The sequence below is a fragment of the Tyto alba genome, unplaced genomic scaffold (genome assembly GCF_018691265.1).
Source record: "Tyto alba isolate M040663 unplaced genomic scaffold, T.alba_DEE_v4.0 Super-Scaffold_2, whole genome shotgun sequence".
NCBI classification, from domain to species: Eukaryota; Metazoa; Chordata; class Aves; order Strigiformes; family Tytonidae; genus Tyto; species Tyto alba.
In genome coordinates this window covers 45835546-45862977 of record NW_024881282.1, presented here as the reverse complement: position 1 = coordinate 45862977, position 27432 = coordinate 45835546, and the positions used below count along the sequence as shown (strand labels likewise).

The following is a 27432-nucleotide window of genomic DNA, read 5'->3' as shown; positions in this document are numbered from 1 at the left end:
ACAGAAGTAACTTCCAGATTACAGTAATCTTCTCCAATGGAATGACGTACCAATTAATTAAGAATATGTGTAACATCTAAGTAAAAGAGTAGTATCTAAAAACAGCAGTGAAGAATATAATATACTGTGAAGACCTAGGCAACAGCAATACATTCTTCCATAGCCCACCAGAAGCTGCAAGTGGAAATTCGATGCACTTCAAAGGTAAAGGCAAAATTACACACTCTGGCCAAAACTATGCTAATTACACTTTCTCAACCTTCAAAACAGGGTAACTATTGGCAAATTGCTCAGTGGCTTGCTATCTCTGGCTCATGGTAACTCCCAAACCAAACCTGGGAATTGTTTTGGGTGAGAGCTAGTTGTCCTGAGGATAAATAGTGTTGGGACCATTTTAACAGTTTATAGCTACAGATTATCACCTCCAGCCACGGTGAATCTCCATGTTACAGCAGTAGCTTAGAGTCAGGGCTGTCCTTCACTGCTGCAGTGTTCCTGGAGACAGATTAAACAAAGACTAGGAGATTCCTGCATCCAAGGATAGAAAAATACAGGATAGAACAAGAAAAACTGTTCTGAGCTTCCCTTCCCTTTGGGTGCCTTCCGGGATAAGCAGCAGTGTGCATTTATGCCAGCTACAGAGATGTTTGCCTCCACAGCCCGCAATTCCCAAATTGCATTGTGAGCTGTCCACACAGCTGGCAGAATAAAGAAATAATCTGTAGATGGCTGTTATAGCATCTAGTTAAGATTTAAGACTCAAGATGTTCTACAGTGGCTTCCAGTCAGTCCCTGACTCCCTGACTGTGCTAGGAATTCCTAAGAGTGTCTGCCATAGCATTACCACTTCACTCTCCTTCCTGGTCCTGATCTTGGGCAAATGCCTTTGTTAAGGCCAAAAAAAGTTCATGTACACAATCAGAACAACCTCATCTCCTCTGCTCACAGCTGGAGAGTGCATGATACCGTGAGCTGTGACAGAGGGTCTGGAGAAGACCTCATCCTCAGGTACAGTTCTAGAGTGAAGAATAAAAACACACAATTTGCTAGAGATCAGATCTTCATAAAAATGTAATTTTCCATGTGACCCTATACAAACTCTATTTGCTCCTTAGACACACTAATAAATGAATAATCACAAAAAGTGTTATAACTTTTGTCATGTGAGAATAAAATATTTTAAGGGAAGACCAGGAAGTGGAGAGAATGACCTGCCTTCTGGGATATCTTTGGAGGATATTGGACTAGCTAAAATGTACAGGTACAGGTCACACATTTATAATTACCAAAAAATCAATTCTACCATAAGATAGTCCCTAAAACCCTGTCTCCTTACCCTGTAAGACATATTATGTTTGCAGATGTATCTAAATCTGTTGCATGCTAAAATTGCCCCCAGGTGTATGCTGCCTGGACAGCTGGTCCAGGAGTTGGAGGTTAAATGAGATCCTCCAACTGTACCACTGTAACAGCTTGGACCTGTCCTCAAAGGGAAGTAAGAATATGAAAATTAACAGCCATGTTATGCTGTTTGTGGAGAGAAGGTTATAAGACCAGACCGTCCTATAGAAGAAAAAGGTAAAACAGTATCTCGGAAGTACACAGGTTTTTTCTACAGTACCTCCCAGGAAGAAACATTCCTATGTGTGAGCAGTACGCTTGTTTCTGGTGACTGTGTAATTCACATGATTGAAACTCACTATTATTTCCAGTCTTTTCCTGCCTCCTGGAGAAAACAACAGACTTACCATGGATTAATTGTGACTGTAAAATGCAATTTGGTATAGGCTATGTCATATAGATCACATTATAAATCTCAATTTAGAAATACTAAACAGTTTATGACTTCTTATTCCTATTTTTACCCTTCATCTCTTTTTATTAACTTCATTTGAATTTGGTTTCTGAGTTAAAACAGGTATAAATCTGTGAGAAAATAAAAATGAGGAAAGACTACCACTGTGACTGCATAGGCTTGTGTCAGATTTTCCTGCTACAGTCCATGTAATTTATGACAAACCACATTCCTTTAAATAGCCAGGCAGGTAATTCACATATTGATTAAGTGGATCTAATAGCAAACAATATATCTTGAGAAACTGCATCTTTCCAAAGATGTTATTTAAACATATAGTTATCAATCAAAATCGATTCCTTTTCAAGATAAATATTGATGCTTACCCAATATTTTAAAATCGATTGAGTTGAACAAGTGGTTAGTTCTGTAACTACAGACCTGTTGGAGCATATCCAGAGGAGTCCATGAGGATGATCAGGGGACTGGAGCACCTCACCGATGAGGACAGGCTGGGGTTGTTCAGCCTGAAGAAGAGAAGGCTCCAGGGAGACCTTATAGTGATTTTTCAGAACTTTAAAGGGGCCTACAGGAAAGCTGGGGAGGGACTCCTTATCAGGGGGTGTAGGGATAGGGCAAAGGGTAACAGTTTTCAAATAAAAGAGGCTAGATTTAGATTAGATGTAAGAAAGAAATTTTTTACAATGAGGGTGGTGAAACACTGGAGCAGATTGCCCAGAAAGGTGGCAGGTGCCCAATCCCTGAAAACATTCAATGTCAGAAGTATCTAGAAGTATCTTTATAAGGTTTATTTCTGCTCACTTGTCCCTAAATAAGTTTCTTTTTTTTTTTTTTTTTTTCTTACTGTTTAATTTTTAAATATTTCTCTTATTTCAAATCTTCTGTCTCTTCACACTTCTCCCTTACCCTATAACTATGCCTTAGTGTATAAATATGCCTTTTACTATGTAAAATATAGAATAGGGAATAATGGAATAAGAAGCCAGATGATGCTAATAATTTGATATTGTTTGGTCTGTAAAATGTGTAATACAAAGGATGGACATATATAGATCAAAATTAAATATTTTACATACAATAATTAGATATAACAAAGATCATAGAAGAAATAACTGATGTATGACAAGCTCTTCTAAAGTTTTTTTGTACTTGTTTTTTTTTTACCTAGATTAAAAAGCATCAACAATTTAATCATAAAAATAAAAGAGTTTAAAAATTCCTTGTATCACTACCCAAGTAACCTTTAATAGGCTTACTACATCTGAATGAAAAAGTAATGGTGCAATTCAAAGGTCAGGTGAAATTGAAACTCTATGGAAGGATCATGTTCCCACTTCTATCTTTTTGCAAACACAGACTAATTCACACTGCAGCAGAATTAGAATGTAAATGTAACATTGGAGGTAGAGTTTTTCTTAATTAATTTCTTTTAATAGTCTGTCATCTAGGCTCCTCAGATAAAGGAAATAAATATGCTATATTTGAGATATACAGTTTAGAGTTCACATAGTATAGATTTTTCCCCTGGCATTTACTTTGGGAAATGACTGAAATCAAGTTTAATCCTTGTCTTAGTAATATATTCAATCACTATTGTATAAAGCATTTATGAATTTCCAAGCCAATGACTTCCTTGAGGCACTGAGGAAATTCAAAACATAATCTTTGGTATAAGCTTTTTCCTCTGATCCATCACTTACAATATCAGTATGCTTTCCAATTATTTCTAATGCCAAATTGCTGCAAGCATGAAACAAGACATTAAGTAATACTGATCATTAAAATAATATCTTTTCTTTCTTGGGGGATGTTTTTTTCTTCTTAGCAGAAAACTACTAGCAATTTAATAAACCAGAACTATTGGCTGGGGAAACAATTAGAGCAAAATTTCTATCTTACCATTCAAAATGTAATATATTTGTATGTATATGCAATCACAGTAAAAGGGCTATATTAGAAGAGTGAAGGAGTGTTAATTTAGGTGCCAGTACCAGGATTATGGTTATCTATTGAAGTACCTTATGCACACACTCCACTATTATGTCATCATTCACAGTTCTGTCTCTTGGAACTCAGGATACCTTCTGAGGGGGCACCTCTGTTCCACTTTCACCCTCCCTCACTCTGTAGACATGAGACATCTTTCCTACAAAACCTGATACATTTCTATTAAAAGTGGTTTTATTTTTTTTTTTTTTTGATGATCTCCTTTTTCAGTTGGGAGAGCTGTATCATTGAAAACTTTCTTCTCCATTCTTACTTCTCATTTGTCTCAGTTCCTGCCACTCCCCCACAGCCACGAGCCCCTGTTATTTGTGTCTTTGATCCTCCACCTGCTTCCAGACTCCATGCTTAATGATTCATCTTTACTTTCCCCCTTCCAGTCCTTGGCTGCCCTTTTCAATATAATTGTTATTTTGTTCTAGTCCAGGATTTTTCCCCTTTGCATGGGAGAGCCTCCTCCTCTGCCTCCCCTTGGTTCCAGCAAAGGTGTCACAGCAGCAAGAAAGGCTCCCAGATTCATTAAGCAAAAGCTATACACCAAAAGAAAGACAGACCAGGAAACCCCAACACCAAAAGTACATTTTAGCATCAATCAACATTAACTATTAGCAGCACTGAAGTTCTAGCTCTAATCTGATTATATGATCCATATTGTTTTAGAGCCTACAGTGATTTTAATTCTATGAGTAGCTATAAACACTAAGCATATGAGCAAAGCTTGAGTGGGGTTTTCTGAACATCTATGGTGGTTATGTTGTCCTCAAAAATCATGTTATTCTCAAACTCCATGCTAGGGCTGTTGTTACAGCTAACAATTAGAATACCAGCAGCTACTGCCATTTTAAGCATCAGAAGTTTCTCGTTATGGGATTTAGACTGAAGGAACACTGTCTTAACCCACTAAAGCAACTGATTTGTCTCGTTATCTGTCACACATACAATCCCTTCTACCATCTTCTAAGGAATTTAGATGCATTTACATAGATTATAGCTACATTTATGGAAATAATTTCTAAATGGTTTCAGAAACTGATTCCATTTTAAATCAGATTTTCCTGGCAGCATATTCACCCCAGCTATATCAATGTGGGGGAAAAGATACCCTTTCCAGTTGCGGAGTTGGATGTGCCCCAGGCACATCTCCATGTAAATCAGAGTGTCTCAGGGTCGTGGATTCGAGCCCCACATTGGCTGCCAACCAGGCCCAAACCACGACAGGGGTTTATATCTGCAACCATTGCTGCTGAGGAGAGCAACACCCCGGCAGGCAGGGCAGGTGGGAACAGCAATGGGCTCTCATCACAGCCATAAGCAGCAAACAAAACCCACAGGGTTGATGCAAAGACCCATTAAACACCTGAAGTGCTATTTTGACATAACCCTTGTGTTTGTAGACTTCACAACAGAAATGCACACTTTGCCACTCTGTGAAGGTTTAGGACCAAGACAGCAGCACTGAACTGTTGAACATCAATATTAAAAGTAAGTAGCATTAGCATGACTAATACTGATGCTCTGTGAACTAATTGTTTACTGCCATTTTGTGGCTGCCCTTTCACACTTTCATCATCCATTTTAGGCATATATTTTAATAAAAAATAAAGATTTCCACATAGGTGTAAAAAAAAGGTTTTTTAAACTTTGGCTAAACACATATTAGATTATGATTGTTCATCCTTAATATGTATATTTAACTTCAGCTTTAAAATGTGTTAGAAGATTCAATCGAAACTTTCATTATCATAATTCATAAAAAAATAGCATGTCCCTAAATTTATTTAAGATTAATCTTTCATAATTATTAAGATACTGAGTAATCACATTTTGAGACTGAATGATCTGTTTAGTATAATTCAAAAAAATTCAACCTACTGGACACCGATTCTAAAAGTGTATTTTGTACATTTTAGCATATTATAATATTATAATGAAAAAACATCTGATCAATTTACAAAGCAATATTCTTTGCCATCAACTATTTCAATACAATAGGAAGGAAGAAAAACATAAGTTGCTGCTGTTGTTAATTAAAATCCCATGAAAATAAGGAATTTCAAATTTTCGTTACTTAGTTTAATTGAAGGATTCCTTGAGATCTCAACATAAATATAAACTGAATCTGAGCTGATTACTTTTTCACTGGTCTTGGTTCTAACTCTTCAGGACCAGGACACTCTTGTTTCTACCCTAACCACCTCCTCACTCGTTTACTCAGAGTAGAACCTAACTTAGTACAACTTTTTAAATCTGTAGTGCAGAAAAAGTGCAGAACAGAAACATGGGAACTTGTTTTCAGATATACTGGGAGTGACATAACCTGCTATTTGGGGAGATTTCATCTTTTAGGAGATTGAAAAGTATTGCAAATGTTGAATAATGTTATTTTCATAATAATCAACTATGTTAACTGCCAGAAGTCAGTCAACATCTTCAGTAGCTATAAAAATTCACATGTATCCAAAGCGAGAAAGAGCAGTTACTGGTTGCAGAAAATTAAGTCTGTGATTTGATGTACTAACCAAGTTACAAGTAATCAGAGTTAAATATTTTTTACTAAAATTAGTTGAAGATGTTTAGTCAGATACTTCCATTTAATTGAAATATCAGCATATAAATACACAGTATTTAAAACAAAAAAACAAGATTATGACTAAGAAATTGCTAGATATCCCATGTAATCTAAATCGTAGTCTCAGATGACAGTCAGTGAGCATTTTATCACAGACTTTCACTGATCATAGTGAGTGGCAATTATCTATGCCTTGAATAGATTAAAAATTACTTTACATTGTAATGCTAACAAAATCACAGTACTTGACAGCCATGTGGCAAAGACAGATAAATAAAAAATTCTAAGTGCTTTCTAAATCCATTTAGGCTCTTATTTGACAAGAAGCACAGTACTCATCTGTCGAGGACAGTTTCTATCAGTGTTTTATTGACTGAGGGACAGTTTTGACCTTTCCTGGATTTGTGTTTGGTGGGATTTTATGTAAAGACCAGTATGAATGCTGGTATGTAAACTTCGTTTTGATTCACGATGGTGTCAAAGTGAATACACCTCCTTGAAACTAAATAAAACTGAGATTATGTTATTAGAAGGGGATGATGAGTGAGACTGCTAATGCTTTCATCAAAGAGTCAACCTCTCTTTCCAGCCCTCTTAACACAGCATAAAAAGTATTCAGGAATGTGTCAGCAGTAACATTTGGACCGGAGTATGAGGGTACAGTGAAAGGATGGATGGCGTTCTTTAATTCTTGCAAAGGAATTTGCCAAGTGAGTTATTTCTCAGTCATCAACATCTGGTGGCTCTTCTGTATTTCTGTTTCCCAAGACAAATGCAAATTCCAGAAGAGTAGGAAATGAAAGTATCTAGAGGCATCACTGTTATCTAGAAATTTTTTTCCTATGCATTAAATCTCTGTCACAGAATGATTTCCTTCCATCTATTTTCTAGTGATAGGACTAAGATTTTTATCAGTATTAACACAGAGTCAAAGTGTTACCAAATCCATGAAAATTTACTATTCTCTCCAAAAAACATCTTTATGTGCATAGATGTCCTCTAAAAGTCAGACAAAGCATGACTTTCTTTCCAAATCTAGATTGCCCTTCTTTGGTTTGGAAGCCTTCTTATTTAAGATGTGTCTCAGAAGCAGTGGGGAAAACAAAAAAAAACAACAGAAAAAGAGAAAAACAGTGGGGAAGTCTAGAAGAATAGAGGAAATGTTAGGTAAGCTCTTCTCTTCTTTTCATCTCCTTTCTTTAAACCACATGGAAGCTGGTTTGAGATGTGGTATGAGCAGAAGAGGGAGAAAGCCTCTGGTGATGAACTCTTCTTCATTTGCTCTGGCAGATGGTGGCTCATAGAGGAGTCTGAAAGCTGGACATTTCCATCTCAGTTACTAGATGGACAAGGGCAGTGTTCCTCCCTGTTTGTAGATTTGTGTGTGCGGGGCACGTTCAGAGCAGAGCTGAACAAGTGTACGGAGCGCCGGTGCCCAGGCGCTGGCAGCGGGGCCGCGGGGGCCTCTGTGAGGGGAGGCCGGGGCTGCCCCGCGCCGGGCACGGCCGGTTCCAGCCGACCCCCCGCAGGGCACAGCCAAGATGGAGAGCCTCTGCGAAAGTGTATTTAAGAAAGGGTAAAAAATGCCACACAGGCAAAGGCGGAGGTAAAGAAAAAGGGAGTGAGAAACCATAGTGTGGGCACCAAGGCCAGAGAAGGAGTTGCTCTAGGAACTGGAGCAGATATCCACTCTGCAGCCCATGGAGGACCCCACACCACAGCAGAGGAAAGTGTGAGGAAGAAGGAGTGGTGGAGAGGAGCTGTTGTGGCCTGACCTCCCATTCCCCATCCCCCTGTGCCACTCAGGGTGTGGGGGAATGGAGGAGTTGGGAGTGAAGAGATGAAGTTGAGCCTGGGAAAAAGTGGAGGGTTATGTGGGAGGTGTTATTTTAATTTTTTGTCTTTGTTTCTCATCATCCAAATCTATTTTAAATGGCGGTAAACTAAACTAATTTTCCCCACGTGAAGTCTGTTTTGCCCATGTGGTAACCTATATGTGATACCCCCATCTTTATCTCAATCTGTGAGCTTTTTCGTCCTATTTTCTCCCCCTGTCCTGTTGAAGAAGAAGAAAGAGGGAGCAGCTGGGTGGGCATCTGGTGCTGGCTGAGGTCAGCCCACAACAACAATGGAGCCTCCTGGTGGGCCACGGTGAGAGGAAAGCCTAGATTAAGGGTCCTGGGTATTTGACTCTAATGGATTTGCTCAGGAAAGCTGTCCGGTAACATCTAATTTCTATGAATCCAGGTAAGATTATTTTATATAATACTCATCATCATGATATTGATGTACTGATTTTAAAGTTGTTTCCTCTCCCAGGATGCAACAGATAAGCACCTATAAATTGGCATGCTGTAGCTGAAAACAGAGCAAACCATATTATAACCATTCCTAGTATCTATATAAAAATTAAAATTGAAACGGTGTGGAACAATTTAGGTATCATCTGAGTATTGTTCCTTGCAAATCCCTTGCTAACACTGCTACAACTCCTAATTCCTGATTTCCATTTTGCAATTTTCTATCTCTCAAATGAGTGGAATCAAGGCATCAGGCCTGAGTCAGTCTAAACGGCATGGAAAAGTGTTGGAGTGCTTGCAAAGCTATGCAGGGACACTGATCCCGTGCACATAACAGCATTACCATGAGTATGCAGCCACCTACTTGAGGACCAGGACACCACACTGTTGCAGACATACATTTGCCAGTGATACATCTCCCCATTTGCAGCGCATTGCTGCTATCTCTTTCTACCTTAGGATTTAACACACTTGGCACAGCTGGCCAGGCAGCAGATGTGCCAGATAAATGCCTGTCATGAGGTCTGAAGCAGAGGCAGAAACGTTGAGCTGCACAGTGAGATTTGCTGCCCCTGTGGCAGGGACATGGGAGACGGGGGGCCAAAAGATTAGTATCATGCTCAAAATATAGGGCTGCACAGTCATTGGCAATGAGAACAAACTGAAATTGCTTTTCTATTTGCAAGTTTCTTTGTTAATGAAGTAACTCCTGAAGGCTTTGAACTATGGTGTTTGGGTAAAAGCTTGAGGAAGGAAACCTCCCTACCATTTTTTCCCTTCTATGGACAAAAATAAGACATCTGTGTGTCAACAGAGTCTGACACTTGAAAGTGTCAGGTGATCACATAAAATGGGTTTGTAGCTTCAAGAAGTAGGTCACTATTTGGTAAATCTCTGAATCCTATGAAGTCTGGAAAAGAGCTGAAGGAGTTGAGCTGAAAGTTCAGGGAGCTTTCATAGCAACCTGAGAAAGGCTGGAGGTTTGTAATTATGTTTAGGCTTCTGACTTTTTGTCCCTATGTGTAGTAGTTCTCGATTATTTTTTCCTCTCAATCTCAGAAATGTTCCCAGGATAGAAAAAAAACTATTTCTGCTTCAGTTTACCTGAGAATAAAGGCATTTGGTTGAAATGGAAAAAAACCCCACATGTTCAGCTTATTCACATGAAAACAAGACAGATTTAATTTTGATAGGAAAAAAAAAAAAAGTATTCAGAAAGCATAGGAATTAAAGATCCATTCTCATTTGGGAGAAAAGCAAATACACTGATATTTTAAGGTATCTGTATATTACCAGAGCTTTCTCTCTCTCTCTCTCCCTTACTGTAACTCTCCCAAAACATCTTTTGAAATAGTGTAAAGAATTAGGATTTCTGATGAATGAAAACCAGCAGCTTTATAAGATGCTACGTAACAGCCAAATTTGATAAAATATAAGCAAATTGCTGTTCTCCTTCAGAACCACTGTAGAAAATGTCTCTATATATATGCTCTATATCTTGTCTAAAGCCATAAGATAATAAAAAACATTGATGTTAAAAATTTACACACATTAAGCTATGTAATTAATAAAAACATCTACCCAAACAAAACAGCCTGAATCACATATGCTGGAATTTAAAACCCCCCTGCATTTTCAAAGTAATTACTCTAAAGCTTGTCACTAGCTCTATGAAGAATTCCTGAAGGTGTGTATCTCTTTAGACAGAACAAGTGTGTCCTTTCCATGAGAGAGTAGCGGAATAGCTGATGGTGCAATAACAAAAAGCATTGGTTTTGCACTTGATTAAAATGAAATAAATAGTTTTCTTTGCAGCTATATGCAGTGAAGTATATTTTCATTTATTATATAGAGCAATGTTGTTTTAAAAAAACACAGACTTATGTTCTGCTGTTTCGAATGAAGAAAACACAGCATGTTTAATACGTGCCACAATTTTCTTTTGTATTTTGCTTTTTACATTTTGACTGTGGACCTTAAAGAGCTGTAAAAAAAGGAGTATCAATACTGCCATTTTGCAGAAGCTCAAGGTCATGTAACCACAGCAACTGGATCTGCATACAAAGTCTCCTGTCTTTGTTCTGACCATTAGCTTCTGCTGTTTCCAGCCACCAAGTAATGGCATTGAGATATCAAAGTATGACAGACTGTTTTGTCTAAATGACTCTATATCCATCAGTAATGTCCATCCAAGCACATTAGAATGCGTGTGTACTTTAAGAGTACATCTACAGAAATTACTTCTTATCAAGAAGCACTGTTTTCAAAGTATACAGCAATTGTAGAGGTGAAGACTAATTATAAAAATAATACATATATTTAGATGCAGTCAAGATTTGGGATATCTTGCATGAAGGACAGCAAACCTAGCAGTCAAGTGTCTCTTATTATCCCACTAAGCAATACGTAAGAGAAAGGACTAAACTGCAATAGCATATTACTCTTGTATATAATATTAATTTCTTCACTCAGCTTCTGTCATGTAAACAATTTATAATAAGAAGAAATGGAAAACAGAAAGCTTATTTTGGAATAAAGGTAAATTGAGGCCTATAATGAAGACTGTGGAGGTGTAAACTTCACAGAGCAACAGCATGCAAATTAAGATTTTTTCATTTGAGGCAAACTGTTCACAAAATTGTACCTTCAAAGCCATCATAATATCTGAGGTTCTCAATTTCAAATATATTGCAGTTTCTTATTGAGTTTCAGAGTTATTGCAAGTTTTGCAGTGTATTTCTATTAAGCAAAATAATATACTGTACACCCTTTGTCTTTAACAACCTGATTACATTTGTTACTAAATTTGTTATTAAATTTGTTAATAAAGCCTTTTTAAATATTTTAGCATATGTCTCATGAACAATTTATTCCATGTTTTCTGTACAGTTTTAGCATCTCAGACTCTGCTACTAGATGAGATTAAGAGCTAGAAAAGACAAATCCAATGTATTGTGCCTTTTTTTGACTAAACGAGTTGTATAGTTAATTATAACTGTATAATTAATGCTATGTAATTAAAATGCTGAACCAGTACAATATATACCGACTGAAAATTTTATGCTTCTGAGAGCATCCTCTACAGCTATCCCTATTACAAAAGATAGAAATACAAAGTTTTGCAATTCACAGTAGTCACAAGAAACCAGAAAACATTTCAGAACAGTGTAGTCCTATAATTGAAAAGTTACCATCCATTCAAACAGTTTCAGCTGTAGATTCAACAGCTTTAATCCCAGTTATTAAAACTATGGTTCACACAGGTAATTGAGGGTTTGGAATTCAATGGAATAAAACAAATGATTTAATTAATTTTCTTCCTCATATATTCTCAACTTTTTCTAATTACCGTAAGAAAAATCAATCATATTATGAAAGTGTACTTGTGACAAAGCCTAATGAACTGGGTTTTACTGAGTAATGAATAGCTACATAAACAGTTTCCGATTATCAGGAAACTAGAGGATTTAGGAATGAATAAAACACTTTGCAATAGTTCATCAACTTTTGGATGACTTTTCAGTTATAGTATTTCTCTAAACTGAAGCTGGATCTGCTTTTGCTATTGTTACAGTGCCCCAGGAAGATTTTCTGCTGAGAGTATTTGTAAAGCAGACCTGGCTTCCCTTCCTATCCTCCCTGCAAGATGCTGAGTGAAACAGTGAGTGCAGATGTCCACTCTTCGCTCTTGCTGCAGGCTTTGTGCATTTGGATGACATGCTGGCAAAGATTATATTCTGTCTCTGAACAGAATTCTTCTGTATCTAACAGAACTTCTGGTCATTATTAATTACAAATTTTAAAATCTGATAAAACTGAAAAGAATTACTGAATCATAGAATGGTTTTCGGTTGGAAGGGACCTTAAAGACCACCTAGTTCCAACCCCCTGCCCTGGGCAGGGACCCCTTCCCCCAGCCCAGGTCACTCAAAGCCCCGTCCAGCCGGGCCTTGGACACTCCCAGGGAGGGGGCAGCCACAGCTGCTCTGGGCACCCTCTGACAGTGCCTCACCACCCTCACAGGGAAGAATTTCTTCCTTATATATAATCTGAATCTATCTTCTTTCAGTTTAAAACTGTTACCCTTCATCCTATCCCTGCACTCCCTGATGAAGAGTCCCTGCCCAGCTTTCCTGTAGCCCCCTTTAAGCACTGGAAGGCTGCTGTAAGGTCTCCCCAGATCCTTCTCTTCTCCAGGCTGAACAACCCCAACTCTCTCAGCCTGTCCTCATAGGGGAGGTGCTCCAGCCCCCTGATCATCTTCATGGTCTCCTCTAGACCCACTCGAGCAGGCCCACATCCTTCTCATGTTGGGAGCCCCTGAGCTGAATGCAGTACTCAGGTGGGGTCTCATGAGAGTGGAGTAGAGGGAGAGAATCACCTCCCTCAACCACCTGATGGTTACGCTTCTCTTGATGCAGCCCAGGACACAGTTGGCTTTCTGGGCTGCGAGCGCTCACTGCTGGCTCATATTCAGTTCTGCATCCCCTACTACTCCCAAGTCCTTCTCTGCGGAGCAACTTCAAAGAAGAAATTTGAGGAATTTGAGTATAAAAAAATCATCAGCCTAAGATAAACTTTCACTCAGAACTATTTGACAGTCTGAAACAGAACAAATACTGTATCTCCTTGTTAAGAGTCTTCAGAGTTAAGTATTTTGGTGTTTGCACCTATTTATAAAATGCGAACTTAAAATTAGGTCTCATGACCGCTTCACAATGACTTTCAGTATATGTAAATAAAAATGGCAAGACATTGTTTCACACCATTTGTGACTGAACTGTTTTATTTCCTCCTGCAGTTTTAAGCATTAAAGTTTTTATTTTTAGCACATTTACACTAAAAGTGAAATCTAGAACGGGAACTAATTTTTTTATTAAAGACCATTTAAGAATTCTTTTTAGTTCATGGAGAGATTTTAGAGGAAAATACTAAAGCCTAGTCTTTCAACTGAATTGCAAGATTTTTCATTGTTTTCTACACAGGAGTTACATTTTTTTCCCAAGTTTCAGATTTGAGAATGGTTTTTAATGTCTAGGGTAAACCATTTACCTAACCTATTGCTTAAGAGAAAAAAGGCCCCTCAGTGACAATACATCCAATCTATCTTGAGGGGTGATTCCTCAAATGGTATACCTTGTTCTCTTCATTGAGAGTGGCTGCATTATAGATTAATTGAACACCAGGCTTTTAGGAAGCTACACTTTGGTGAGGTAATTTTTATCCTAAACAACACCTTAAATTGGGAAAACAGAGTTTGTATTACTTAATTTCAATCACCTTTAGTCAACAGAGAATGACTGATACCTTTAGAGAGCCAACAGGTGAGACTCACTCTAGCCTCCACTGTCTCTAGAGCAGAGACAACAACATTAAATTCAACATTAAACTTTAGACAGGAAATTCAGGAGATAAGTTAGAAGAGTATTTAACAAATTCTAAGTTTTATCCCTTTCTTGTGGAGGTTGATATATTTCTTTTTGGAGAAAAAAAGTCCAAAGAGAAGGAACAAAATTTAAAATGGGTGAAAATTAAGAACTGCAGTTTACAGTGACAGCTCTTGTGATCTCTAAAGGCAAGAATAAGGATATTCTTGTTCAGTGGCTGTTAATGAATTGATTACTGATTTTAGTGGTAATGGATATAATCCAAAGAATAACAGGTAACCTCTGAATTGTTGGTTTACTTCTTTCTTTTAATAAAGCATCTATCTAGACCCTGTCTTAATGTTCTTTTCAAATAAAGAAAACAAACTAAAAGACCTTGAACAATTTTGAATTAATGGTATAGACTTCTATAACTATATCTGAAGTCCTGTAGTTTTCCATGCTTGTCATTTCTGTCATATGATTATCTTACATATTACTGTCTCCCATTAAAAATTGTACTATTTGCTGACTGATATACTAAATTTGCCTTGGAGAAGTTAAAATCATGTTGAAAATCTGGAAGAGATTGGAGATTAATCATACATTAGGTACTGAGGAAGCTTTTTTCTTCTGCACAGAAGCAAGTCTGAAACTGGAATGAAAGAGTACAAATCACAGCCAAGAATTTATAATATTGGTCGATTCAAGGAATGTATTCAGAAATCCATAATAATTCAGATAGTCAGATGCAATATCTGCATGTGTAAGAATGAAGTGTAAAGAATTTCTCTACATACACTTAAAAGCACAAACTTTCCAGAAAAAGAGATTGGTTTAAGATATCGATGTTTTTTCCCAGACAGGGAGGATGAACTAACTTCTTGCTGATATTAAATCACAGTATTTTTTCTCTTAGATATTAATTTTTCTAACTATATTGTGCTTGTACTTTGATTATTTGTTATATCATAAAAGAACTTAAAGTGATGGAAATGTTTACACAGAAGTCCTTCTGTCAGTTCCCCTATAAACATGATAATCTTTAGTTGAAAAATAAATTATTGAACATGTTACCAATGATAAAAAATAGCTTCTATATAATGCAGAGCCACAGTCTTTTCTCAGTGGTACATCCCAAATTCTCATTAATGTTTCCCCATTAATGTATAAGAGTTCAATTTTGACCCAATGACTTTCCATTATATGAATAGTTTTAGTAAAATAAGATAAATGACCAATTATACTACAAGTGAATAATCTGCTTCTTTTATTAACAAAATATATTTCTTATTCTACTTTTAATGAGTAACAGTAACTCCTTCTTTCTATTTTAATTCACGGGATATATTTAAGGGATCTATATCTTAATATATATTATTAAGTATGATTATATTATTAATATATTATATATATTAAGATATATTTAAGCAAGAAAAATGAAATTACCTTCCTTCCAAATTTAGTATTACACATCTTTATATCAAAATCCAATATAGAACAAAGTTAAGTAGAATAAATATAGCCTCTCATTGCTTTCCTCATTTTGCCTATTGCTGTTCTACTGATTTCAACTGACAGGAGCATTGAGCTGGGTGGGAAGCAAGGTCAACACAGAAAGAAATTTGAATATATTATCATTGTCTTTATTTAGCTGCACCATCAAACCATATAGAAAAAAATGACAGTAATTAGGTAATTTTGGTAGGCTGAGACCTCACTTGTAGTACAATAGTCATTGACCCTGAAATACATAATGTGAAGTAACCTCAAGATGCATAACCTTCTGTGGTCAGCAAAATATCAAATTCACGTAAGGAGGCTTTGCATTTAAATTACACAAAAATCCAAGATAATTTGAACATACATTAGGGCAGGATATGGTCCTTTGAATGTTATTCTCAATGCTCGTACCAGCAGCAACCGTCATCTGAAAAAGGGGGTAACAGAGATTCTGCTGAATGGAACAGAATTTTGTACAGTGCTACAGAATATTTAAATTACACGATGCTAACAAGATGAATGTTATTAGTATTCAAGCAAGCTGATCTAAAAGAACAAAAATGTGGCTCAACTGAAATTCACACAAAAAAATTGAAAGTATTGTTACATCTCCCGGTTCATGAGGTGTTGTGAAAAAACAAATAGTAAGTCACTTCAGTGTTCTGTACTGCATTCACAGAAATGAACTCTGAAGCACAGTCAAACAGTCAGATAACTATGGAGAAATAATCATAACTCCATGGCTAACTTTAATCTGAGGTCTCTACAGAAAGCAAAAGTTTTACCTGTGTGTGAGGTTTGAAGAAAGTAGGATCTTCTCCCCTGAATTAAAACATCTTGTGGAAAGACATCAAAAGATGTAAACCTATTAAATTATTAGGTAGAATTTACCTATTAAATTGATAAAATTTTCATGCTGTCTCAGACTTCTCTGTTGCACCAAACAATCACTAGAGTGGAAAAATAATAGGAAAAAAGCTATGTGCTGTTAAAAATCTGGAAGTCCCTTGAGCTGTGTGAAGAATATATTTTAGCACTGAATGATATTTTTCCTCCTTTTTCATGACTCTTACATTTATTTTTGCAGAGGCCAACATATAAAATTCCTGTTCAGAAAGACCCCAATTAGTAGGCAATCTGACCAGATGACATTTTTTCAGATCTCTATATTTACTTCAGTGGAGATTAACAGTAGAAATTTTAAGAAAGTTCTAGAAGTACTTTTTAAACCTCTGGTTCAATCTAACATGATTGTAATTTTAAAAACAACAGTTCTACACTAAACCTCTAAACAATTTCTTTCCATTGTTGAGAGCATATGTAACAATACATACAATGTTCATGCTAATTATAGTTGAGCTTCATCATCTCTCAAAGAAAATATGGACCTAAGCTTTATTTCTATGACTATTTACCAACTTAATTCAGTAAATCCAGTATTCAGAACTCACAAAAAGACAGTATTTTTGGATTCAAGTATTTTTAATAGCACAATATAATATTTGGAAAATACAACATATTGCAAGATGTGTTTTATAATTACTTTACTATTATAATTTATGAGCAAGTTAAGCCTAACTCTATATTATGACTTACTTTTGCAGTAATCAAAAATGTGCACATTATCAATATATCTAATAACAGCCACAGGCATGTATCCATGTTCATCTGTCCACAAACCACATATTGCCAATGAATTTCACACTGTGATTTGAAACGGTTTTTAAATATTTGGAATAGCTTTAAACTTTTAATGTTTTAAAGGAGAATTATGCTATTGGTGGCAAAACTCTCCATGTATGCTGGCAAGTTCTTAACTTGCTTGTGTCAGATTTGCCCTCTTCAGATTTACACCCTTAAATATTTGAAAACATTTTTATAATGCTTTGTATTTTTTTTTTTTAAAGGAGATTTCACTTAATACAAAACAGCTACTTTTTAAAAGAACATTTTCATGCAAAGAGACTTCATGGTCAATTCATGAATCATATTTAGATGGATCTTTAACACCACTGTTGCTCCAGAATTTTGCAAGGAAAACACAGCCCACATTATGTCATCATGACATTCTTTTAACTGAACGTTATCTCAGCACAAGAAAACATACACATTATAAACTTTATCCATTCATTGTTTCAGTCTCACATATCTTTATTTAATAATGGTTTAATGCTTATTAAATATGTAAATAGTTTACATATTTTTGCACATTTTAAAATGTACATACATCTCATGATGTTTTCTTATAATTTTGCACATTTGTGTGAAAAGGTAGATCTACTGTATACTTTTGACTGCTGCATCTGAGCTCTGTTAACTAATTCATCTTTGCTGTCAATCACTATTGACAGCAATCTCCAAGCAACTTTAGCCTAATTTTTGAAATCATCTTGTAAACAGTTTTCTTCCTCTTTCCTCTTGTAAAAATGTGATTAAAGGTTTATTGATGAAAGGTATAAAATGAACAGTGTTCAATCCTAGCAGCTGATAGGTTTAAGGTCCAGTATTTTGACTCTTTAGGCCTACTATGGGAAACTTTACATAACTGGAAATGAGTTATCCCTGATATTTCAATGACATAAGGCTATTTACTTATAGCCATGGTAATCCAACTGGACTCATAATGCCTAAAATGTCAAATGTAAGAGAAGATAAATGAAAAAAAAATATTCAATAAAAAGTGTAAAATTTGTGCATTAATTCTAAAATTGCTTGTCTCCAAACTATACACGTTAAGGCAAATACATCATATTATCATGAAGAATTTACCGGCAATCATTTAAGATACAAAATCCATGAATGAGTTATGCAGTGTAAGTAATGAAGCAATTCCCATCTCATGCATGTTGATAAAATATTTATTCCACTCAGCAGTGCATCTAGTATTATAGCATCTACTTAATACTTTGTATCCCAATAAGTATAGCCTATTAGAATTAATATTCATGAAACTTTCTATTACAGTTTGGTCTTCCTCCTTGAGAAACTGCATAAGTGTTAAAATTTATCAGAGAAGAAAATAGGGTCAACACAGAGAGAAAATTCTGAAAATTAAGCTCTAGAGCATGCATGTGTTCTTGCTTGGGATGAGCACTTCAGCTGTGAACCACATGCACGGTAACAGATTCTCAAGCTGTATCCTAAATGATGGACACAGAAATGTTTCCAGGCTCCTTCTCCTCTCCCTTTTGGGTTTCCAGATAGAAAAGCCTTTTGTGAGGCTGTGGCACATTTGAAAACATTTTCAGAAAATGCATCAGCTATGAAGAGACCTGTAGGTACGTACACAGCCAAGCTACACCTCCTGGAGTTTCCAAGACCACATCAGACAATAATCACAAATAATGGCCCACATATGCACCAAATTGGCCTGTGTTTCACAATGAGATGGAAACAGTGACAAAGGATGTATGAGGCTACAATTTCATGCTTCTGTGGAAGCAGTAAAATTAAAGAAAGTTTTAGCTAAACCTGTAAATTAACCTACAAAAAATATATGAAAATTCATGAAGTCTAACATCGATATTCCTGAGTTTACAACATGTAGCAACTGCATTTAACTGGTTAGTTACACTGGGATTCCAAGTGATTTTGCTGCATGCAAACAAGACACATTTTCCTCAATACCAACACTGTTATAACCCAAACCTTCTTAGCAAGTCCCCAGTCAAAGCACTGGTTAAAGCAGGAACTTCTGATCTCACTAATGATATGAGCAGTACAGCACTAATTTCAAGGCTATGTCCAAAACAAGGATATGGAATAAAAAAGAAAGTCAGGTTCTATAATCAGTGGTATCCAAAGCTGCTGACAAATTCAAAGATATTCACCAAATAAATCTAATTTGTTGATAAATTGAAGAAACCAGTGCAGAATCTTCCCCAATTCTTTCACTTCTATAATGCTGGTATCTGACAGGTAGAACCTACTTACTAGAAAAATAATTATAGTCCTGCCCTCAGAAATAAAAAATTCTCCCTCAGAGCAATATTTGGTGTTTCATGACAAGAATTCTGTGGTGACAAGTGTTATATCATTCACCACAGTACAAAATGCTATTTAGGTGTTTTAGTCTACTGAAAGATATATTTACTCATATTAATTAGTGAAACTAGGCAGTCAATGTCAGAAAGAACAGTTTCTTCCCTTACGTGTCATCTCTTTGTGGGGGGTTCTAACTGAGGTCATGCTTAACAAGCCATCTGAACAGTTGTCAAGGTGAAAAGCCCAGAAGGAACAGATCCATTACCTACTTTCTAAAGCCATTCTTATAGAAAGTATTCTATTTGTTATTTAGTAGTTGGAGAAAAAAAAAAACAAACAAACAAGACAAACCCAAAAAGAACACTTTCACATTACATAGGTACAATATTTCAAGAAGATTATATTTCATATTGAAATTCACTGCCTATTCTCTGCACTCAGACTAGGAAAGTGGCTTCAGCTAAGCTCGTCCTGAAGTGAAGCCTGTTCCATGTAATATCCCACGCATCTCTCATAACTACTTCAACAACCTGTACCTTCAACTCAAATTGAAATCAGTCTCATCTATATTGTACTGATACATACATGTATACAAATGTACACTAATGCAGAAATCACTGGGTTTTTTGGTTTTTGTTTTTTAAAGTGTGGGCTGGACTAGAAATAATGCTACAAAACAAATATTCCCTGTTAAAATTGAAGACTGAATGGTCATCACAGCGTATCATGGTACATTGCACCATAGATGCAGCAGTCATATGTGTTACCTTTGATAGTATGAGTCTATTCTACTAACTATGAGAAGTTGTCATGTGAATTCACAGTAAAAAAAATTATTCTCAGATGCCATCCATATTTCCTGTTCTAGAGAGAAAGAGAAGTGTGATATCCAGATGTTGGCAAAGACTACTTTATTAATCTCAAAGGTGTATTTATAGTGTACAGACTGCATACTGAATGCCTATCTGTAACAATTACCCCACCGATGTGTTCTCGTTTATGGAAGATCATTTCAAAACTTGAAAAAAAAAAACTGGACAGGATGCTGAGACACCTGATCTAGTTATAAAGTTATCTATGCATGTGCTAGATGACCTCCAGAGATCACTTCCAACCTAAGTTAGGCTGTGAATCTATTATTTTTCAATAATAAATGTTATTTGATGTTAGAGCACATAGGGTTTTCATTACACTAGATTTGGTACCTATAAATTGAGAAAGACAAAGAGCTCCTACAACAAGGGAGCAAAAGATGACGGATGTGAAGATTTACCACCTTACTCAGTTTATCCCTAGATGATCCGGACGGAATTTTAATCCTGACAATAGTTCTAGCAACAGCACTGCACCTGCTTGAAGTTTCAAGTGATAGAAAAGTTTGGATCTCTTGGGGCTTGCTCTAGATAAATTAAGTCTGTGGCAACCAATAAGTGATTTCAGGTCTCACCTCACTGCCAACATCATTACAAACAAACGACATGTCATTCCTCTTCTGCAGCCACTTCAGAGACCCACTGGCAAGATTTAAGTCTTAAAATTGTCTGTAAAGACTGGCTTAGAAAGCAATGCAGCAATGAAGACAAGTCTTGCAGGCCCACTGAAGGCCAAACTTGCCAGTCACATGCAGCATGCTTTTGGGTAAGTGTTGACTGCAGCCTCTGGGACATGTTAGAGCCCAATAGTTTGAGACTCACAGGAAAGCTGAATGCCACCAGGTGGCTCAGGCTCAGCCCACTTGCAAGGTAGACTTCTGGGGGAAAAGAAGTTGGAAGGCAGACTGGGCCACACTTACATCTGTTGAGGAAGATGCTCCTTCAGTTTAACAGACACATAACTAGGGAGGACAAAAATTGTAAAGGATACATTTTGTTCTCTCCCAACTAATCAAGTGGAGGACTTAACTGATTAAAGAGGTTAGTATTTATTTTGGAAAATGAGCCCAGCAGGTTGATGCACTGAAACTCTGCTCTGCTGGGAATTACACATTAGCATTGGTATTTCAAATTGAAAAAAAGAAATATAATTAATGTTTAAATCTCAGTAAAACAGTTCTGGGTATACAGCAAAAATAGAGTTTGTATTTAACTCTGGAACTCAGCATGTATGAGACTTAGATGGCATGCAAGTTCTCAGTAAAATCTGTGAAATCCCACCACTGTTTTTTTCCATTGAAATGCATAGTTATCCCTGAAAAAATAGTCTGACTACTTGATAGATCATCTAAATGAAACAAAAAAAAAGTCATTAATTTCTTTTAACATTTGTACTAGAAAACAATGTTAGATATTTTCTTCAAAAAAAAGCCAACAAATGCATCAACAATAACATTTTCACTAAATCTAATGCTTTATTTCACTAAATCTAATGCTTTATATTGCCCCATCTTACTATCAGCTCCAACAAAAAAGTTGAGAGGCCTCTTATCTGAAGCTGTCAGCTGGTTCCATGCAGAAAGTGATCTTTTATTGTTGAAACAAAATATACATAATTTATTTTTTTCCTCCATCTAAAAAACTCATTTAATATATGATCCTTGTTCTTTAATTATATGTTCTCATTCAGTTTTCTATTCAGTTACATGTAATGACATTGCAATATGTGAAGTAAATGAACGGTCTTAAATTACCAACTTAGTAGAAAGTATCCATACTCTGAAGTTAAGCAAATCAAAAGGAGTACCATTTGTATGACCAGAATTGGTGTGTCTGTGCATGTGTGTGTACATATAAATAGACAATAATTTTGCATATATAAAATGCAATATATATAAAGAAGTATGTAAGGATGTTCAGCCTGGAGAAGAGAAGGCTCCAGGGAGACCCTATTAAAGCCTTTCAATATATAAAGGAATGTTTGTAAGAAAAATGGGAACAGACATTTTTGCAGGTGTTGTTGCAATAGGACAAGGGGTAATGGTTTTAAACTAAAAGAGGGTAGATTCATACCAGATATAAAGAAGAAATTTTTTACAGTATGGGTGGTGAAACACTGGAATATGTTGCCCAGAGACGTGGTAGGTGCCCCAACACTGGAAAATTCAAGATCAGGTTGGATGGGGCTCTGAGCAACCTCATCTAGTTGAAGATGTCTCTGCTCATTTTAAGGGGTTAGACTTGATGACTATTAAAGGTCCTTCCAACTGAAACATAATCTATGATTCTAAAATTTTATATATAGTACATAAACACACAACACACACCTGTATCCATTCACATATATGTATGTACACATATTATTCATAAATTAATGATTATTATATGCTTGATGATGATAGTCTGCAGAAAAAAAAAGTAAAAAGAATTAACAAAAACCACCCTCTGCAACCATCTGTATCAATAGTAGCTCTCTAGTATGTACATCAGCCTGTACACACCTGACTTTCTACATGGGAGTATTCCCACTGAGCTACAGGGAACTTGTGATCACTGTAGAGTTAAACCCACAGGATAAAATTTGCAGGATCTAGCCCTTAAAACCTAGTATGTAGAAAGACAGACCTTGCTGACTGTATTGTAATCTTCCCACCATACTGTTACATGATGATACAAGGTAAGGTAATGCATCATTAAGTGTGCATTTTAAAGAGATAATAAGATTCACATTTATTTGTTTACCTGTATTACAGTGACTGAACTAATTATTCTTTGATTAATCATTTTAAAAATCTTGAGATGTGAATGTAGAAAATCACTGTAGTTAAGATAAGCTCTTATATTTACACTTTAAAATATTGATTTAAATGTACTGAACTTTGGAGAAATTTATTACAGCAAATAAAGATCCAGAACAGTGATAACAGAAGCAGAGTTTGAGTTCATATAGCTATTAAAATGTCTCAAGATTGTACCTCTGTTTTGTACCGAGGCACAGAAATAATTCAGGCATATATTCCATCATTAAAAACTTAGTTAATAAAGAGTCTAGGAAGGAACTGTTTGAACTTAGTCAAACCTGAAAAATATTTCCTTGACTGTCAGAATTTCCTCCACATAAAGTCTTTTCAAACTACAAGATCTTTTTTATTACAAGTGTAGAAAACAAAGGACATGCTCATTTGATATCATGTAAAAATATGAAACTATATGAACATACTGGAACATGATGCTAATTGGTCTTCAAACTAGGTCTGTGGGAATCATGCTGACTATTTTGCTCTGTCTAATGAAGCATGAAGGGTCTGATATTTACATTTCAGGTCCAGTTTCAAGACATTGATGATTAGTATGGAAAATAAGAAAGGAAAGAAAGAAAGAGGGGTAAAGAAAATGGAAGAGAAAAATTAAAGAAAAAGATAAACTACCAACAAAATATACCTACAGTGTTTTCCTGCATTCTCTGAAATCCTGCTCCTCTAATCACCTGGCTGCCAGACCTGTCCCCAGCCTACAGTAATAATCTCTTGTCACTGAAGTCCAGGCCATGGGGAAGGAAGATAGGCAGTTCACACATGTCTGTATACTGCCCTGTAGTAAGACAAATGTGCTTTAGGGAAGTGTGGTAAGAATGGTGCTAAACAGTGCACTTGGTCCCAGGAGATCAGACCTCTGACAGATTCAGGTTAGACAGAGCTTGAGCACACTTGAGGATCCTATACACATTTCAGAAACCTCATGGATCTTGTGGGAGAGAGAAATTTCGAAAACAGGGCATGGATCACAGGGTCTATCAGAGCTTTGTCAAAGGCAAAATGAAGTCAGAATTCTGAAAACATGTTCAAAATACAGTGAATCATACTTGCTCTAATTTGAAAGTTTTGCTTCCTGTAGTCTCATTTTATCTGTATGACTACAGCAGACAGCAGAGCCAAAAGCATGTCTAAATCGTTTTCAACAACAGCATACAACTTCGATTGCCGCACAAAAGTCAGGTGAAGCCCGTTCAAAATCTGTTCCTGTTCCAATCCTCAGATTTCTACATAGGGAAAAAAGAGGAGAGTGAATCACAGATTTACTTTGTAGTAATAAATATTTTTCTCATTTCCCTGAATTCATGTGCCAGCATACCGTTTCCTGCAAACAGAGGGACAATTTGCCCTCTGATCTCCTGGAAGCAGGATGAGGCAGAAGGAAATGTGCCCTTGGGTGAGGGCAGAATGCAGCACCTTCTTGCACTCCTGAGAGATATTCTGCTCTGCCTGGGCTATGGACTCTGGGATATGCCTGTTCTGTATGAGTGGGAGCAAAAAGAAAGGAGCACAACCCTCCTGTCTCTTCTGGGGAGGCCCAGAAGTGTACACCTCAACTTTGGTTAACATATGCAAGGAGAAAGTAAGACGGTAAAGGATAAAGCACAGAAGCCTTCATGCAGGCTTGTGATCATGTTGATCTCCTCAGTGCTCATTTTTCATGTTGTTATCAGGGTACTTTAGGCTGCACACTGATAGGATTCAGGTTCATAACTGTTTTAACATCATTTATTATGTATATATTTTCAGGGAGAATATAGCATAAAGGCTAAATTAAGCATTTCCCCCACCCCCCAACAAAGCAGAGTAAATGTGTGCGATAATGATGAAAAGATTGAAAGGCAGTCTTGAGGAATTTAGCAACTGCTAGGTAAGAGGTGAATGTCTTTTTCCCTGAAGAAGCCAAGCAGTGCTTGTACTTTTGATTTAAGCACCATGTTATCTGGCTTCATGAGTAGATGAGTGTTCTTATGATGGGAAAACTGTAAAGAAAAATTCCTACCACTATAAATTCTCAAAAATGAACACTGAAGGCAAGTTAGTTGTATCTTAAAAGAAGAGAATTGTGTTTTGCTATTTCTGGCTTGTGTATTTACTTGGGAAAGTATAAGTTATATAGGATACTCTTTAAAGGCACTTGTCACATGTTTATCATTTAACTGTACATACATATACATAAAAGAATTTGTGCTGTGCCTAATCAGTTGAAATATCCTCAACAAGCCAAATCATCAGAATATAGACTGAAATATTTTGACTGACTGCAAAGTGGTCCTTTGATAACAGTGTTCAAGATAAGTCTATCTGGAAATTTAAAGAACATACACTTTCTTTCCTCTCCCCACCTTTGATTTAAATACATTTTGGAAAGGCATCCACAACAAAAAAAGTGCTTCTTTTCATTTATGATGATTTCTCCTTTAGCATTTGGCTACACATTGTTTAAGAGGATTTCTTTGTGCTCTATTTTTCTTTGGAGAATAGAAAAATCTCTGTTTTTAAAACTTCATACTTGGAGAAAGTTAAAGAGGAAAATAAAAAGTACACAGAAACGCTCACTCTCTTGCCTGATGATGCAAGAGGAAGGAGGTTTTTTGATTAAAACTCTGACAACTCTAATTCCAGTAACAATAGGTGTGCTGAGATTATCAGTGTAAATCCTTGACCCCACGAAAAAAACATTTCATATTCTATTTTCTATCATTATACAAGTTAAGTACCACTTTTATAACTATAATCTCACTCTACAAGGCCAGTAAATATGGCTAACACTGTTGCACAGTGATTTTTCTCAGCCTCTCCCTTCAAAGAAAAACATCTACAGATACATATATATCTGCAGTCTGCAAAGTGGTTTGGTAGAACTGCTCTTAGTTTGGTGGTTTATTTTAAATGTTTATCCTTCTAAAGAAGACATTGCTGAAAAAATACAGCTTGCTCTTGAAGATACAAGTGCGACAAGCATATGATAGTGCTGATTCCTGAGGGATTTAATGCTACTCTGTTGGGCCAGCTTCCCAGCAGTCTGGCACTCTCCCTCTCTGTTTCACTGATGACTACATCAGTGAAAACATCCTGCAGGTCCTGAATAGGTCAGGGCCATCACATGTATTTCTGCTGTCTACAGCAGTTATTATTTAATTTACATTATACCTCGCCACCATGCTGCCTAGGCACTGTGCAACTATAGCTCTGAGAATTTTTCTTCTCTGAAAAACAGGCAGAAGGGAATGTTTCATGTATGTACAAACAATGTATGTGTGGGATAGATGCACAATGGTTGGATGCACTTCATTGGTTTTGATTTATTTGCTCTTCCTGGTGAGTACAGAGGTCTAAGTCACAGACTTCAGCAGCAGTATTGTTCTTTGCATTTAAAGACACCCTGCCCCAATCCTTTGGGATACCAAAAGACCTCCAAACACCAAATAAATATACAGCAGTGCAGTGATACATTAATGATTTACAGTTGCAGGAACTGAGGCTGCTTATGACGCTGCTAAGCAGCAGCAAAGACAAATTAACAAGACTCTGGTCTTTTTCTCAGCTGTTCAAAACCCTCTGGACAACAGCCAGATGTCAGAAATCAGTTCAGCTTCACATTAATGTCATTTGAAAAAGCCATGAGCAGTGGCAGATGCAGGCAGTGAATCTACACCTTGGAAAGACAGCCCAAAAGTGGAGGATATCAATAGAAACGAGGTGGTGGCACTTCTACTGAAAATAACAAAGAATCTGTAAGTGATGAACAGGCAAAATAGAGGCCTCTATTTTACTATCTCCATTGAAAGAATGTGAAAATACGTATATTATATCTATGTGATTGAAGATGAAAGATTATTTGCATTAGTCCTCAGATATATTTTCATCTCTTGTACTGCACCAGGGTAGGGAAATAATGTTTTCATCCACAGAGTCCAAGGAGCTAAAAAAGCCCCAAACCCAAAAAACCTACACCATCAAAATAAAATGAAAATTCATCTGACCTATGTCAGGATTGACTTTAGCATGAAATGTATATAAAATTGGTTATTGCTCTCCATTAATTATGGCTCAAATGTAGATTTCTACATTTGATAACTTGGCTAGGTAGGAGAGGGAGATTACCCAGTCTTTACACAAAAGCTTTCACGAAGTGTTATTAAGAGCACATTCAAAAATTAAATTAAATTATAATTTTAAAGGAAAGAACTGAAACAATTTTG

The 27432-nt window shown here is 36.4% G+C and overlaps 1 protein-coding gene across 20 annotated transcripts in view; it reads right to left on the bottom strand.

Moving 5' to 3' along the window:
- The window catches only part of PPFIA2 (PTPRF interacting protein alpha 2), a 349964-nt gene that overhangs the window by 151714 nt on the left and 170818 nt on the right, over window positions 1–27432 (bottom strand). For 12 of the 20 annotated variants that reach the window (XM_032999748.2, XM_032999750.2, XM_042792153.1 and 9 more), the window contains one exon: window positions 15923–15985. The exons of the other annotated variants lie outside the window; for them this stretch is intronic. In XM_032999748.2, the coding sequence (XP_032855639.1) occupies window positions 15923–15985 (63 nt within the window). The remainder of the gene's footprint in view (window positions 1–15922; window positions 15986–27432) is intronic. 20 annotated transcript variants of the gene reach the window in all.